The sequence below is a fragment of the Podarcis tiliguerta genome (assembly GCF_965153285.1).
Source record: "Podarcis tiliguerta genome assembly, chromosome: 1".
NCBI lineage: Eukaryota > Metazoa > Chordata > Lepidosauria > Squamata > Lacertidae > Podarcis > Podarcis tiliguerta.
The window spans coordinates 99,496,548-99,512,340 of record NC_139534.1 but is presented as its reverse complement, the minus strand read 5'-3'; the positions used below and the strand labels follow the sequence as shown (position 1 = coordinate 99,512,340).

Below are 15,793 nucleotides of genomic sequence, written 5' to 3'. Positions count from 1 at the left end.
GTTGTCATATTTACAGTGCTTTCTATTAATATTTATTCAGGGTCGGGTTCAACTAACAAGTCTACTAAAATCTGTTCTGCAGGGCTGGAGAAAACTCCAGAAAAGGTTTAGGGGAGCACAGGGGGAGGAGATGGGGAAGTTCCATTGTGCATGCAGACTTTGTTCCTTGTGCACATATCCCACTTAGTACTACATCAAATTCTATCTTTCCTTCTTAATAAACATGTATAGGTTTGGGCAGGTATCACTGTATTCATTTGAAATCGCTTGACCCTCAAGTCTTGAAAACAACATCACTACTGTAACTCATTTCCTATCCAGTCATGGATACCAATTTTTACAGATTTTTATCTTTGTTGCATTGAGTCGCTCACACACTGCTATAAACAATAGTAATTAAGCAGTATATAAATTGTCAAAATAAATGTAAAATACTTTTCAAAATGTCCTTATTATATACTACTCTCGTCACAATTGTGAAGAAGTTAGTTTGCTGTGCTCTGTGTTATGAAAGTATAAATTATTGACGTATTTTTTTAAAAAACTTAAAAGTAGCGTATTTTTCCATGTATAAGACTAGGTTTTTTTAAAGCAAAAAATTAGTTTAAAATTGGGGCTTGTCTTATACACAGGTAGCGTATGATACATGGAAAAATATGGTATATAGTTGTGTGTATATAGTACATAGATCTCCCTGAAGTCAGTCAGTTTGCAGAGGCTTATTCTAAAGTGTTCGTAAAAGCTTGGATCCTAACTTTTTCCTCTGTTCACAGAAGTGGAGTTGAACTCACTCTTTACTTTCACTACTACAACTCTCTTCTCTGAGCAGAAGCTCTTTTAGATCATGGAGCAAAAAGTTAGGATCTTGTTATACTTGTTCATAAGGCGAAATCTGTTTATCAGTTAGGTGCACCCAAGGATTTAGCATGTCCAATGGGATTGTTGACTCTTTCCTCCTTTCGACAGCAGATTTTCATCCTGTATTACGATGTGGTTTAATAAATGATGTCCCATGCAGTGTGCTGGGGTTGCTGTTTAAAAAAGGGGAAAAACTTCAAAGCCTTTTTGAGTAAACCTCATTGGGACCAATTCTGGCAAAATGCATAGAATTTTTTAACTGGATTATAAATAATGTCTCTAGCCCATGGAACTAGTTGCAGTTTTTTTGGACCCGGGCCTTGATTCTAACATTTGTGAATTGCTGGGTATCAGAAATTCTCCATGAACTTCTGGGATCATATATTTTGTTCCTGTGGAGAAAATTTCTTCATTGAGGCCATTCTGTATCATTTATTTCTTTATCCACATCCTATGTAAAATAATAAATTCAGTTGTTTTTTTTAAGAACATAAGAGCCTGCTGGATGAGGCCCATGGCCCATTTGGTCCAGCATTCTGTTCTCACAGTGGCTGGTCAGATGCCTATGGGAAATCCGCATGCAGGATTCAGGTACAGGAGCATTTTCCTGTCTTGTGGTTTCCAGCAACTCAGATTCAGAAGCACCGCTGCTTCCACCTATAGAGGCAGAGCATAGCCATCATGCCTAGTAGCCATTGATAGCGTCCTTTTGCATGAATTTGTCTAAACTTCTTTTAAATCCATCTAGGTTGGTGGCCCTCACTGCCTCCTGTGGGACCAAGTTCTGTGTATAGCTGCGTACACTGTGTGAGTGAATGAATGAATGAATGAATGAATGAATCACAAAGCAGATTGCAGACAAAGATTTCATGTTAGGACATGTTTCTGTTCCAACATAAAAGTGTAAGATAGTTAACATAAAAGTTATTTAGACAGAACCATTGCACAAGCTAAAGAAGTTGTACAGCTTCATAACATTAAGAGAGATTTAAATATGATAGGCAAAACAACTTTGTCTCATATTCCTCCTTGGGTTTTTGCTTCTGAAGAGACAAAAACCCACTCTTGGCTTTCTTGTCCACCCATATTAAATTGTTAACAATTTCTGGGTCATGTTTAATGACTGCCTTGTTTAATGAGGCATTTTAATAAAGAGAAAAGGTGGGAGGTTAATTTTAGTTGTGGACCCAGTTTCTGTTTCTTCTACCTAACCAACTCAGTTTCCATAGTTTTTGTAGCAGGTAAAACATTCTTTAAAGAGATGAATTACCTGATACATTCATTCCAAAATATTCTACCGGTGTGTTTGTAGAGAGAACGCCATGGGTCACTGTGGAATGTTGATGTGGATTGTGAATAAATTAACCCTAGACAGAGCACTGAAGTGTTTGTGGAGTTCACTGAACAGGCATAATCATTAACAAGCAACACATGCTTCTGAAAATACATTGGTTTAAAAAAGAATTCAAGGTAACATAAGAGGGTTATATATTTCTTTGTTTTTGAGGATAAGAAAGGCATCTATTATGATAATGTACTAGGGCTATACAATGGTATTTTCTGTTCTAAAAGATATATATTTTGGCAAGAAGACCTTGCTAGTCACACTAGCTACACACAAGAAAAGAAAGTAGTTTTTATCCCAGGTGAGTAACTAGTTGTAATACAATAGAACAAGTTCAGTTCACCTGCATTAGGTGTCTTAAATCCACCAACGAAAGCTAGTTTTAAAATGTAAGAAGTTGAATGCAGAAATGAATGTACAATATAGATTATGGTCTAAACAGTCCAAAATATGTTAAGAAGTAATTATTAATCACTTTTATGCAGATACTTAAAGCTGCAGCCTTGCTATCTCCATGTACAGAGAGTGAAGTGTAGATGTCCTCTCCTGCTATGGTGCTAAAGCACTTCTACACTTCCTCTGTTAGCATATAGTGGCTAGTGCAAAGGCTTTGCCTTGTGGAAACAGCAGGCTTCCAACATTTCATGGACAAAAATAGGGATGCATGTACAGACAAAACGAATGCCATCAAGAGCTACTACCAAGGCTACATCGTGTAGCACTCTCTAAGACAAGCTAATTACTGTATCTTTCACTCTATAAGACGCACCAGACCACAAGACACACCTAGCTTTTGGAGGAGGAAAACAAGAAAAAATATATTCTGAATCTCAGAAGCCAGAACAGCAAGAGGGATCTCTGCGCAGTGAAAGCAGCAATCCCTCTTGCTGTTCTGGCTTCTGGGATAGCTGCGCAGCCTGCATTCGCTCCATAAGACGAACACACATTTCCCCTTACTTTTTAGGACGGAAAAAATTAGTCTTATAGAGCAAAAAATACGGTAAATGCTCACATGAGACCAAATCTGCAATCTTAGAGACATTTGCAGGAGATTAAACATGACTGACCATGGTAGAATTTACTTCTGAGTAAAACAAGCATAGGATGGCATTGCAAAAGGCTTGTGCAAAAGAATGTGAGGGTGAAGTGAGGCTCCAGGGTGGTAGAGAGTATTAAAATAAAGCCAGTTCAGTTCAAGGAAACTCTAATACTGATTATTTCAAAATTTTCAAAGCACTTTTGGTCACAAAGGACTAATTGGAATTTGACTGTCAAAAAACTTTTGTCAGTGATGACTGATTGACTGGGGGCGGCTATTTTCTCGCCCACCATGGAGCTGAATGTAATATGTCAACAATTTTATTCCAGTAGTTCCATGTAGGAAATGAGGAAGAGGTGTAAGCATTTGGAAGTGCCAAGGAAATATTGGAGGGCAGCGAAGAATGTGGCATGAATGTGCCTTTCTAAAGGCAATATTGAACAGAAGAAAAGTGCCTTATACTGACACTGTACTATTCTTTTAGATCTTTAACTGAGAATGATTGTTTCAACTGAATTCAAATGTGTAGGCTTGTAATCATTCCAAATATTTACCACAGGGCTGCTGTCTGAAGGGCTTTGGAATATAGTCTGAATTTGTGTGTGTGTGTTTTTTAAATACCAAGTCCTAATGTATGGAGGGTCTGCAGAACTGAAGTGCATAGAAAATTTCATTAGGCAAGAAATAAAGTTTTCTCTAGTTGAAGGATGCATTTCAGAAGAGAAGCTCATCCATGTTGGAGCATTCCCAAGACTAGTAAAAGAAGCCAAAATATTTGGGGTGGGGGGAGCCAGTCCTGTTTACTCCACACATTGTAAAACGTTGGTTGTGTGAATCATTTCTGAGTCCCTCCTGCTCACCTGATCTGGATGAACTCCCACTCCCAAGTGTAAGTAGGATGCCAATGGGAACTTTTTTAAAAGCCTCCCCTCTCCCTCTCCCTCTCCCTCTCTCTCCTCACCCCCCCCCATTGTACCTCTAGCCCATCTTTCTAGCTTTACAGTGGTATCTCAGGTTAAGAACTTAATTCGTTCTAGAGGTCCATTCTTAACCTGAAACTGTTCTTAATCTGAGCTACCACTTTAGCTAATGCGGCCTCCCGTTGCTGCCATCCCACCGTCCTGTGATTTCTGTTCTCATCCTGAAGCACAGTTCTTAACCCGAGGTACTACTTCTGGGTTAGTGGAGTCTGTAACCTGAAGCGTCTGTAACTCGAGGTACCACTGTATCTCTTTCCTGTAGAGATAGCTTCTAAAACAGTCAGCTTTCCATAGACTCTGAACATGTTTAATGCACACTGAGATACCTTGGTTTTATTTCCCTGTCTTTCCCTTACTAAAGTTTTTTTTAATGGAAAAACTCAACAAAACCTTGAAGTCTTAAATCTTATTTGATATACTTGCCACACTTTGGGGGGGGGGGTGTTTGCGTATCTTGTAAGTTTTAAGCCAATATGCATTTGTTTATTCTGTCCAATAAATAAAGTGTTTAATCTGCCAAAAAGCCTGGTTGGGCTGCCATGGCAACCAAACAATGATTGAAACTCAGCTGTCACAGTGACTTGTCTGGCTTGCATTTTACCGCTCTGAAGCTTTTATAGAAACGAGGCCTACGAAATGCTATAGGAATCTTCATGAATGAGAAGAGAAGACCTTTGTGTGGAAAAGAATGCACAGAAACAGTCTGAGAACGAAAACATGTCCTTGCCTTGCACTTTCAGACCATAGTGGCAAAAATAGAGGTGCTTATTTCTAAACAGTTCCTGATGAGCCCGATGTGCACAAAGGAACCTTCATCACACCCAAAGGTGTTCAGAACCTTAAGACAACAAACTCTGCATTGTTAATGGAACTGGGAGTGCCAATTTTATTTTGCAGGCAGCTATTCTGGGTCTGCTGTAAATGAACTTCATTGGCAGCAGATTTGAGACAACGAAAAGCAAGTATTTAACACAATGCATTGTTAAAAAATTCAGTGCCACAGTATATGATAATGTCTATCGGTTTAGATGGCCTAAAGAGGAATTGGACAAATGCATGGATGGTAAGTCTACCCATCAGCCATGCCACTAAATATCACTTCAGGAGGGATTCCTGGGAAATATGTAGCTGACCACTGCTGGAAACAGGATTCTGTAGTAGCTAGTCTTTTTCATCTGATCTTCTTGGGCTGCATTTATTTATTTTTTAAAACCATGAGTGGGCAATTTTGTTTCTGTTGAAGGTCTCATACATTTGAGGATAATCTGTTGGGGGCTGTATGTTGGTGGTGAGTGGAGACAAAAGTGTTCTGGATTAATTAAGAGGGAATGAAGACCACCCTGCTGCATTTTTCACCATGGCTACTTCAAATTACAATTCACTATCTACTCAGAAGTAAGCCCCACTGAGTTCCTTTCTGACTTTTGTATGCTATACATGCACACACAGAGCACAGAAGCCTGCTGTTTTGTTCTTGGCCAGAAGCCTCCTAATTTGTTCTCAGACAGCTGGGGGAAAGCTGCTTTTACCTGAGCAGTTCAACCAGGAAAATACGTGTTTAAAAAATCAGTTTATTTTTATTAAATAAAACATTGCCCCTTCCACTTGTTCTGTAACCACATAGAAAGAGGTTGGGGGAGGAGAGAATAGTTTTAAAAGCCGGCAAATAACAAGGAGGAAACTAATGAAATGAATTTATGGGTTAGAAGAATGGGGCAGCTTCAGAAAGCATTGAGTATTGAAGGTTACCCACCTGTATCTTAAGGGAACAATGCCATCTCTAATTTGTTTACATGGGCAGGTAACATCCATCAAAACATGGGGGCAGAAGAAGACTGTATGTGTGTGCTTGTAAAGACACAGCGCAGTGTTAACCTAATGAACCCCATCAGCGGAAGCCCTTGTAGAAGAGGAAGCAGGTCAGAAATTAAGGCTTCTGATATTTATGTGGGTTACACAGTGTTCTCCAGAATTCCATAGAAGCCATAGAATTACTGTCAAAACATAGTTTTTAATCTTAAAGTTATGGAAGGATACTCTAGTATGCAGAGGGAAGTATGTGTGGTCTGGAGTAAAAGTTAATATTTGGAACTACTAATACTACTGAGATAGAGGAATTGTGATTGGAGATCAATCTTGCAAGTTCAGCAGACTTATTAGCTTGCATAGTTTTCAGAAGCTTTCTTGCCAACACCTTCAATTTGACATTGTCTTCTTCCCTTAAATATGCAGAGACCCCTTCTTCCTGTCTCGCAATGGAGATTAAAAAACATGAGAATATGGACAGAGGGAAGGAGACACTAATGGCAAATGAAATGAGTGGCAAAAAAGCCCCAAACAAGAGAATCAAAATAGATCAGCAGCAGCAAGAGAAAAGAGAGGAGTCCTTAATCATTTTGTAAAGGAGGACAAAGAGAAGCCCTTCTAAATGGCAACAGGGGAGTCAAAGCATCAGGATGAGAAATAGCAGAAGGTAGCAGAGGTTTGGTAAGATGACTAGCATTTGACAAATAGCAAGAGGAAGAAATAAAAATAGATAAGGGAAAGGAACAAGAAGGAACTTAAAATGTGTAGTTTAATCTTAATATTGATAATGGAAGAAACCAGGGAAAGCTGAGGCTATGTACAAACTACAGTGGTACCTCGGGTTACAGACGCTTCAGGTTACAGATGCTTCGGGTTACAAACTCCACTAACCAGGAAGTGGTTGCTCCAGGTTAAGAACATTGCCCCAGAATAAGTATGGAAATAAGTGCACCAGCAGTGCAGCGGCAGCAGGAGGCCCCATTAGCAAAAGCGTGCCTCAGGTTAAGAACCATTTCAGGTTAAGAACAGACCTCTGGAATGAATTAAGTTCTTAACCCGAGGTACCACTGTATATCTTAAGACACATTCTTTCTCTCAGAGGATTATGGGCGCTGTAGTTTGTTAAGACTTGTGAGTAATCTGTATTGAACTGTATAGGACTTATGAGTAGGTATGGTTGGGATTGCTATTTTAGTCTCATAAAGTTTAAAAGGGGCTTACTTCCAGTTAAGTGTGTACAGGATTGTATCCTTAAACTGAAAAGCAGGAAAATTGCTAAGTAAAATAGATCATGGCAATCATAGTGGGATGGAATGAGCCTCTGAATAAGGGTGTTTATACAATCAGTAGATAAGAAAGGATTTGTTTTTAAAATATGTAGATATAATTGATAAGAGCAGTTTTGTGAAGTGAAAAGTGAGACGGAATCCAAGTTCTTGCAGTGAATAAAGAAGAATGGTGATTTGTAAGGAAGGGAAAAACAAATGTGAAATTAAAAGCTTAGGGGGCAAGACAATAAGCACTCTTCTGGTTGAGACAATGATGTGATGTGCGAGGCTATGAAGGCAGTTGGAAATATCAGTAAGACTAGAGGGAGGGAAAGATAGAGCTGGAACACCACCAGCTTAACAATAGTACTGCAGGTCGAAAGAAGATATCAGACTTCCAGTGCAGGAGTTTAAAGTGTGTGAAAGGAAGTGGGTAAAGAATTGACATACACACCCTGCCCAAAAGCCTGCAAAAGAAGGAGAAAGCAAGGAAAACAGAAACCTTATTCCCTTTTTTTCTTTAAGCAACAACTCAGCACTACAACATCTTAAGGAATGAAGTGAATTATGAAGCAGGTTCCTGTGAGAAAACAATAGCAGCAGAAGTCTGAGGTAAAAGAGAGGCGACAAATCTTGTTTAAAAAGGAACATAAACTTAAGTAAGAAAACAAAAAAGAAGCGCAGAAATACTGAGAGCAACATCACTGGTTAGCTGAAGTAATAGATAGGAAAGTAGTAAAATCTAAGAGTGGTTTTCAGTTCCTTGTTTCAGTTTTGAGGAGCAAGGACACCTGAGAATCATAGTGCACCTCTGTGTCTCCTTCAACATGGATACTCATACTTATTCCGCTCCTCCTTTTTTTTTTTTGGTAAGAAAAGCTTGTTGGTGGCTAGATTCCTCAGTGTTTTCTTTGGGTATTTTCCAAATAGTGAGTAAACTTGTTTACCTGAAGTGTTTGGAAAAGCTGACGTTATATTAGCAGCAATGTTTATTTTAGGGAAACGGCTTTTCCTAAGTGCTTGTTGGAGCAATTTACAATCTTGGCAGGTATTATGGTGAGAAAGACTGAGAAGCAAACTGGAGCTGGGCAGACTTGCTTGCTTTTTGTTGTTATTTTGAAACAAGATTTTAGAAGGCACATAAAAGTTATTCTGGCTCTTATTTTAAAACTTTTAGGCTATTTTTTTTTTCTGTCTGCAGGTGATTGACTACCCTGTACCTTTTTTGTGATGTGTATGAACTACAAATGTAGCTATTGAATTTTATTTATATATCTGTTCTTTGCTTGCATGCGTATATAAGTCCCAATCCTGGGTTCATGTTCAAAATTGCAAGTCTATCAATTTGAAATCTTTGATTTGTATGTGAAAAATCTCATTGCAGTTGTACCTTGGAAGTCAAACAGAATCCGTTCCGGAAGTCCGTTTGACTTCCAAAACGTTTGACTTCCAAAGTGCAGCTTCTAATTGGCTGCTGGATCTTTCTGCAACCAATCAGAAGCCGCAGAAGCCCCGCCGGATGTTCTGCTTCCAAAAGAACTTTCAAAAACCGAAACACTCCCAGTTTTTGATCGTCCGGGAGCCAGAATGTTCGACTCCCAAGGCGTTTGGGAGCCGAGGTACGACTGTATATTACTGAACGTCATATATAAATGTACTTTGAATGCCTTTGCTTTGCAAACATCAAGAGGAAGAACAGTTGTTAGTCTGCTACAGCAAACATCAAGAGCTCAAAAGCTGTGAGTGGAATTCCACTCATGAAACAGAATGCCCTTCACTCTCTTGTACAGAAGAGGGAGGGATGATGACCCCATTGCCTCCACCTCCCCATTGCCACCATTGCCTCCCCCTCCCCTCCCCTCCCCCCTCCCCTGGGTATTCACAGCAGTGCGGGAGGATGCAGGGTAGAGTGGGGATGTAGGGGGAATGGAAAAATCAGCAAGTTACCTCCCTCTTTCTTTTCATATATGCTTGTACACAGCTGAAGCCTTTTGTCTGCTTATGTACTTTCTTGTGTTGTGAAACAGTATCACACACATACAGCATAACAGTGCACAAAACACTATGTTAGTGTACCCTTTCACATATTCAGTAAAGTATCATCCACATTAGGGTTAGAGCACAAATGGGGCAAAAAATTGTGTTGTCGCCAAGGCAGTTTCTGGGAGGGGTTGAGGCAAATGCCCATTGGTCTGAAATTTTGGGCTCCGAAAGGTGTTTTGATGCCTGCAAATTTCATCCACTTCTGCAAAAAATACAAACTTTGTTAGTTTCCCTATTCTACTCATTGAGGAAACTTATTCAAGCCTTTGATAAGTGAACTAAAGGAAAGTTCTACTTGGGATTTAAACTAAAGCAACCTACTATCATTTAAGCTGGTTACAAACCTTCCCCTTCTTACAGACTTTATATGGATCTATAGGGTGATATCCAATAAACACAAGGATTTCCGTTTGTGCAATGGGAATTCTCCCTTCTACTCTCCTTGTGTGTATCCCACGCCCACCCCAAAACTGTTCCAGAGGTTGAGGTAACCCCCAAAACAGATTTGGGGAGAAGAGTGGGGAAAGTTCTGTTGTACAAGAAAAACACATTCACTGATGAAATGAGTAAATTGGATACTGCCTATAATAAATCAAAAACAAACCAATAAACCAATTCTTGTATTTCTATAGAAAGTTTAAATGTTAATTTTGAAAAGACTGTGTTTTCAGAATCACCATATAAGAATCGCACTTTGCAAATCTAAAATGGAATGTATAAGCAATACCGTCTCTACTCTTGCAGAAAAGGGCTGCTGGTATTATGATTTGTGATTTCTTTCTCAGGAATTTCAGTTAGCATCTCAGCCAACATTGTTTTCCCCTTATTGTACTGATTCAAACTAACCAAAGAATGCTTACATGCTACTTGTCACTGAAACAAATTCTCAATTTTATTCATTTTCAGTTTCCTGAATGTGGCTTTTATGGAATGTATGATAAAATTCTACTTTTTCGCCATGACCCTACCACTGAAAATATTCTCCAGTTGGTGAAGTCAGCTACTGATATCCAAGAAGGTGACCTTGTTGAAGTTGTCTTATCAGGTAAAAATAATATGTTTATGCTTTATACTTTATGTATTTTATAATTGCTTCAGTGTGGGAATCGGTAACAGTCCCACTTAATTTGGTAATAGTTCTGACCACCAAGCCTGTCTCCTGACTCCACCAGCAGTTTGTCAGATTTTTTTTAGAACTTAAGAACATAGAATAACTCTGGATCAAGCCAGTCCAGTATCCTGTTTCCAACTTCCAGGAACCCAACAAGGTTACCTTGTTTTAAACAGCAGGCAAAAGCCTTCCTTTTTACCTGTGCTTTTGGCCCTTAGTTTGGAGGGTTTTTAAGTATTCACAGCTTCTTTTGGCATGACATGTCTTTATTTGTGCAGATGATGTGGTGTTAAGGTTTTTATTGATTCTGTTTATTGTAATTGGTTTTAGTATCTCTACTGTGATTGTAAGTCACATGGAGTTATTTTTAATTAGTAAAGCAATTGATAAATGTTATTAATCATCATAATCATCAAAAGAATCTTCACTTCTTTTAGAAAACAATAGCCAGTCAAGTTAGAGTGATAAAAAGGTTAGGCAGACATGCCTCTTTATTTACCCTGTAAATTGCCTTCACAATGTATCAGGGGTCAGCAAACTTTTTCAGCAGGGGGCCGGTCCACTGTCCCTCAGACCTTGTGGGGGGCCAGACTATTGGGGGGGGGGCGGAATGAACGAATTCCTATGCTCCACAAATAACCCAGAGATGCATTTTAAATAAAAGCGCACATTCTACTCATGTAAAAACACATTGATTCCTGGACTTTCCACAGGCTGGATTTAGAAGGTGATTGGGCTGCATCCGGCCCCCTGGCCTTAGTTTGCCAACCCATGCAACGTATCATTGATTTGTATGCACCATAAGCATGTAAAACAAAGTACTGTACTGTATTTTTCCATGTATTGGACGAGGTTTTTTAACTCAAAAACAACGTCAAAAAACTGGGGTCGTCCAATACATGGATAGTGGCATGGGGGGGGGGGGGAGCGGCGCTGTGTCAGCCAGTTCGTTGGCGGGAATGCGGCTTCCCCCAATGCTGCAGCGAGTGGGGAGCGATATGGGGGGTGTTTCCTGCTTGCAGCTGTGGGGGGGGGGGGGAGAAGCTGCACACTTCTAGCCAGCTCGTTGGCAGGACTGCAACCTCCCCCGATGCCGATGCATGTGGCGGGTGCTCCCTGGGTCATTTCCCACATGCAGCGGTGGCGGCGGCATCGGGGCAGGTTGCACTCCCATGGGACTGCAAATTCCCCCGATGCCGCTGCACGCAGCGGGCACTCCCTAGATTATTTCCCCTGCACGGCGGCATGAGAGGAAGTTGCATCGGATGGCTGGCGGGAGCTCAACTTCCCTCAATGCCACTGCGTGTGGGAAATGATTTAGGGAGTGTTTCCTGCCCCCAGCTGCATGGGGGGGGGGGGAGAGAGGAACAACAACTTTGGGCCATCTCCCATCATTTCCTAAAATTGAGTCCTAAAATTGGGGGGGGGGGGCAGTTATAGACAGAAAAGTATGGTATATATTTAGGGCCCATCCATACTATACATTTAAAGCAGTCTGTGGCGGACCCTCAGATCTCAAATTTGAGTGGCACTCTGTGCGACAGCAAGATTTGGCGCCCCCTGCTTCTCAACACTCCATTCTAATAATAGTTGCAACATCCCCTGTGGCACTCCCAAGGTTCCCTGCCCCTCAGTCCACCTCTGAGGTGGTTTTATATCACTTTAAACAGACTTGGCTTCCCCCAATTATCCTAGGAACTGTAGTTCCTGTAGTTAACTGTAGTTAAGTGTACTGAGATTTGTTTGTTGTTGTTTAGTCATTCAGTTGTGTCCGACTCTTCATGACCCCATGGACCAGAGCACGCCAGGCACTCCTGTCTTCCACTGCCACCCACAGTTTGGTCAGATTCATGTTTGTAGCTTCGAGAACACTGTCTAACCATCTCGTCCTCTGCCGTCCCCTTCTCCTTGTGCCCTCCATCTTTCCCAACATCAGGGTCTTTTCCAGTGAGTCTTCTCTTCTCATGAGGTGGCCAAAGTATTGGAGCCTCAGCTTCATGATCTGTCCTTCCAGTGAGCACTCAGGGCTGATTTCCTTAAGAATGGATGCGTTTGATCTTCTTGCAGTCCATGGGACTCTCAAGAGTCTCCTCCAGCACCATAATTCAAAAGCGTCAATTCTTCGGCGATCAGCCTTCTTTATGGTCCAGCTCTCACTTCCATACATCACTACTGGGAGAACCATGGCTTTTACTATACGGACCTTTGTTGGCACTGAGATTTGTTAGGAAACACCTTTTCCCCTCAGAGCTACAATTCCTGAGAAGGTATTGATGGCTAAAACACTCTAGGAATTGTGGCTCTGTGAGTGGAATAGGGATCTCGTAAAAACTCTCAGCACTATTAACAAACTACAGTGTATAGGATTATTTGGGGAAAGCCGCCACTGTTTAAACTGGTATGATGCTGCTCTAGATATATACTGTAGATGGGGCTTTCCCCTCTTTTTTAGGTAAAGAGTTGAAGATAAAGAAAGAAAATAGAGATTTCAGACGTTAACATTTGTAAGTTCTCTAAATCTTACTGAATCTAAACTTTATTGAAATAGGAAATTCCATTGAGTTGACCTGCAGAATTAAAATCATACTTGTTAACCTTCCAAACCAAGTTGCAATATATAAGATAACATTCTCTTAGAGTTACAAGAAGGCCAACTGCCAGGCATTTGCTAAAGGATCACAAACTTTAAGCACATGGCTTGGAAACATCAAATCCAAACTTTCCTTTTGTTCAGTTATAGCAAATTTATCCTTTTTGTTCCAAGAAATGGCTTGTTCCTTTGGCAATATGCTGCCTGTCCTGTTTCTTTTACCATATTGCCACAATACATAAAGATTTCTATTTGGCACATGGGTATTTCTCCTTTGACATGCAGACAACATTTTTTCATTCTACTGAAATTACAAAAGCAGCTGTATGATGATGATGATGGTGAGGATTTAAATGTGCCTGCACAGTCCTGTACAATTATAAAGGCGGACTGCTTACCAACAGCAGAGGGAAGTATAAGGACTTTATTGTACGTTCATTATACAGTAGACTAGATTTTATGTTCACCATTCTTTAGGAATGCCAAATTTTGTCAGAATGACAGAAATATTGACTTTTTTGTACTCTAATTATTAGTAGATCCTGATGTAATAAGAGGGTTTTTACTGACCTGGTTCACACATAACACTAAACCATGGTTGGTTATACATTACATATTGGCTTAACTATGGTTTGTTTACTGCCAACTAACCACAAGCTAAAACCATTGTTTGTTGTTGGCTTATAAACCTTGGTTGGTTTTAGATATGACTTTCACCAAACTATGAAGGCATGAGTCAAGAGCAATGGGGGGAGAGAGAAACAACCCTAAATGCTGGAGAAACAAAACATGGTTTGTTTGTCTGTGGGATAGTTCGTAGTGTGTTCAACAAACTATAGCTTCAGCCAACTTAGTGTTATGTATTTGGCTACGCAAAATTATTTACTAGCACAAATGCAACAAAGCGTCTTCTTTAATCATGCATACTCCTTCCCTGGTTCTTCTCCAGTCCAGAATAAATTTCCCCTCTCTGTCACAGCTATCATTAAGTATTACTTGGACATCAATGTCAGCAAATGTTGCCCTTAACCTCCCACTTGAGATGAGTGTTCAGACACTCCCTCCCATACACTGCTGGCACCCCTCCAGGCCTATGGATGGGTATGCTGGCTGTAAATTTGGCAGCCATGTGAAGTGGCCCTATGTATGTGCATGTTTATGGCTCCTTCGTGATGGGAGAGGACTCCTGGGAGAACCAGGGTTTTACCTCACATGGAAAAGCCTTTTTCAACTTTTTTGTGTATAGCCTTTTCAAGGGGTGGGAAGTGTGACTAGCTGGCACTATCTCTTCACACATCAAAAGAACATACCAGGGAGTTCAAGTGATCTCACATGTTACCTACTGTTGTCTTACCACAATGGTTGTGAGTTGTGTAGGGACTTAGTGAAATGCCAAGAAGTGCCTCCTTATCCCCTACATAACTCAAACTCTTTGTAGTAGCACAATGAGAAGGGCCCTGCTAGCTGACTTCAAGGTCTGGGCTTGCTCATAAGCATAGAAACATTCCAATAGATACCTAAGTATCATGTTTTTCAAGGCCCTATATCTTAGCAACAACCCATTTGGGCCAGGTAACATACAGACAGTCAGCCTCCAATGACGGAGATGGATCATTGTAAATTTACCAAATACTACAGGTGGAGTCGTTGGGATGCAGGTGGCGCTGTGGGTTAAACCACAGAGCCTAGGACTTGCCGATCAGAAGGTCAGCGGTTCGAATCCCCGCGACGGGGTGAGCTTCCGTTGCTTAGTCCCTGCTCCTGCCAACCTAGCAGTTTGAAAGCACATCAAAGTGCAAGTAGATAAATAGGTACCGCTCCGGCGGGAAGATAAATGGCGTTTCCGTGTGCTGCTCTGGTTCGCCAGAAGTGGCTTAGTCATGCTGGCCACATGACCCCGGAAGCTGTACGCCGGCTCCCTCGGCCAATAAAGCGAGATGAGTGCCACAACCCCAGAGTCGGTCACGACTGGACCTAATGGTCAGGGGTCCTTTTACCTTTTTTACAGGTGGAGTCACTTACAATTAGAGTTCTGAGAGTCCTGGGCTTCGTGTTTAGTTATTGGTGTTAGTCTAGTTTCCCTTCTCTCTCTTTCTCTTCTCTCTCTGTTATTCCCTTTGCTGAAATTTAAATTGTAAGTTTCTTGGGGCAGGGATCAGCCCTTTTTCTTTTGCTAACTCCGAAACATGCCATATGTGATGATAACAGTACATAAGTAAACAAATCTCAAATATTTTATGATGCAGCAGAGAGAGAAAATAAAAATCTAAATGAGAAAGAAAAGTTGTTTTTCTTTAAATGTTCACTTTCTTAATGTAAAGATTTTTACCTTTTGCATTTGCTTCCAAATATCTATTATGTATGTTGTACATCTTAAATTTGTCAGGTTCCACAGTCTTTTTTTTTTTAGGAGGAAACAAAAAGCACAATAAATAAATTTTACTGAAGCTGGATTGGAAGTCATCTTGTTTCCTCACACATTTCAGGTCTTTTTGGTTCAGAAAAAGAACAGTGCATCTAAAATAATGTTCCATAGATTTGAATAGGCAGTCATTTTGAGGTGATCTGTCTTCTCTGGCATGTAAAATTACAGGGTTCTTATGTAATGAAAAAGTAATATGCTTGGAAGAGTTTTCACAAGTTTCTTATGTGAAACACTAATAGATTAAAACTTACATTAAAAAACTAGGTTGACACTGTGCCTGCCAGCCAAATTCATAGCATAATTTCATCAAAAGAAATGAAAACTATTA

At 40.4% G+C, this 15,793-nt stretch overlaps 1 protein-coding gene across 2 annotated transcripts in view; it reads left to right on the top strand.

Annotated features, from left to right (window-relative positions):
* Nucleotides 1-15,793, top strand: part of PRKD1 (protein kinase D1) — a 95,689-nt gene that overhangs the window by 39,785 nt on the left and 40,111 nt on the right. For both annotated transcript variants that reach the window (XM_083452503.1, XM_083452504.1), the window contains one exon: nt 10,246-10,384. In XM_083452503.1, coding sequence (XP_083308629.1) covers nt 10,246-10,384 — 139 coding nt within the window. The remainder of the gene's footprint in view (nt 1-10,245; nt 10,385-15,793) is intronic.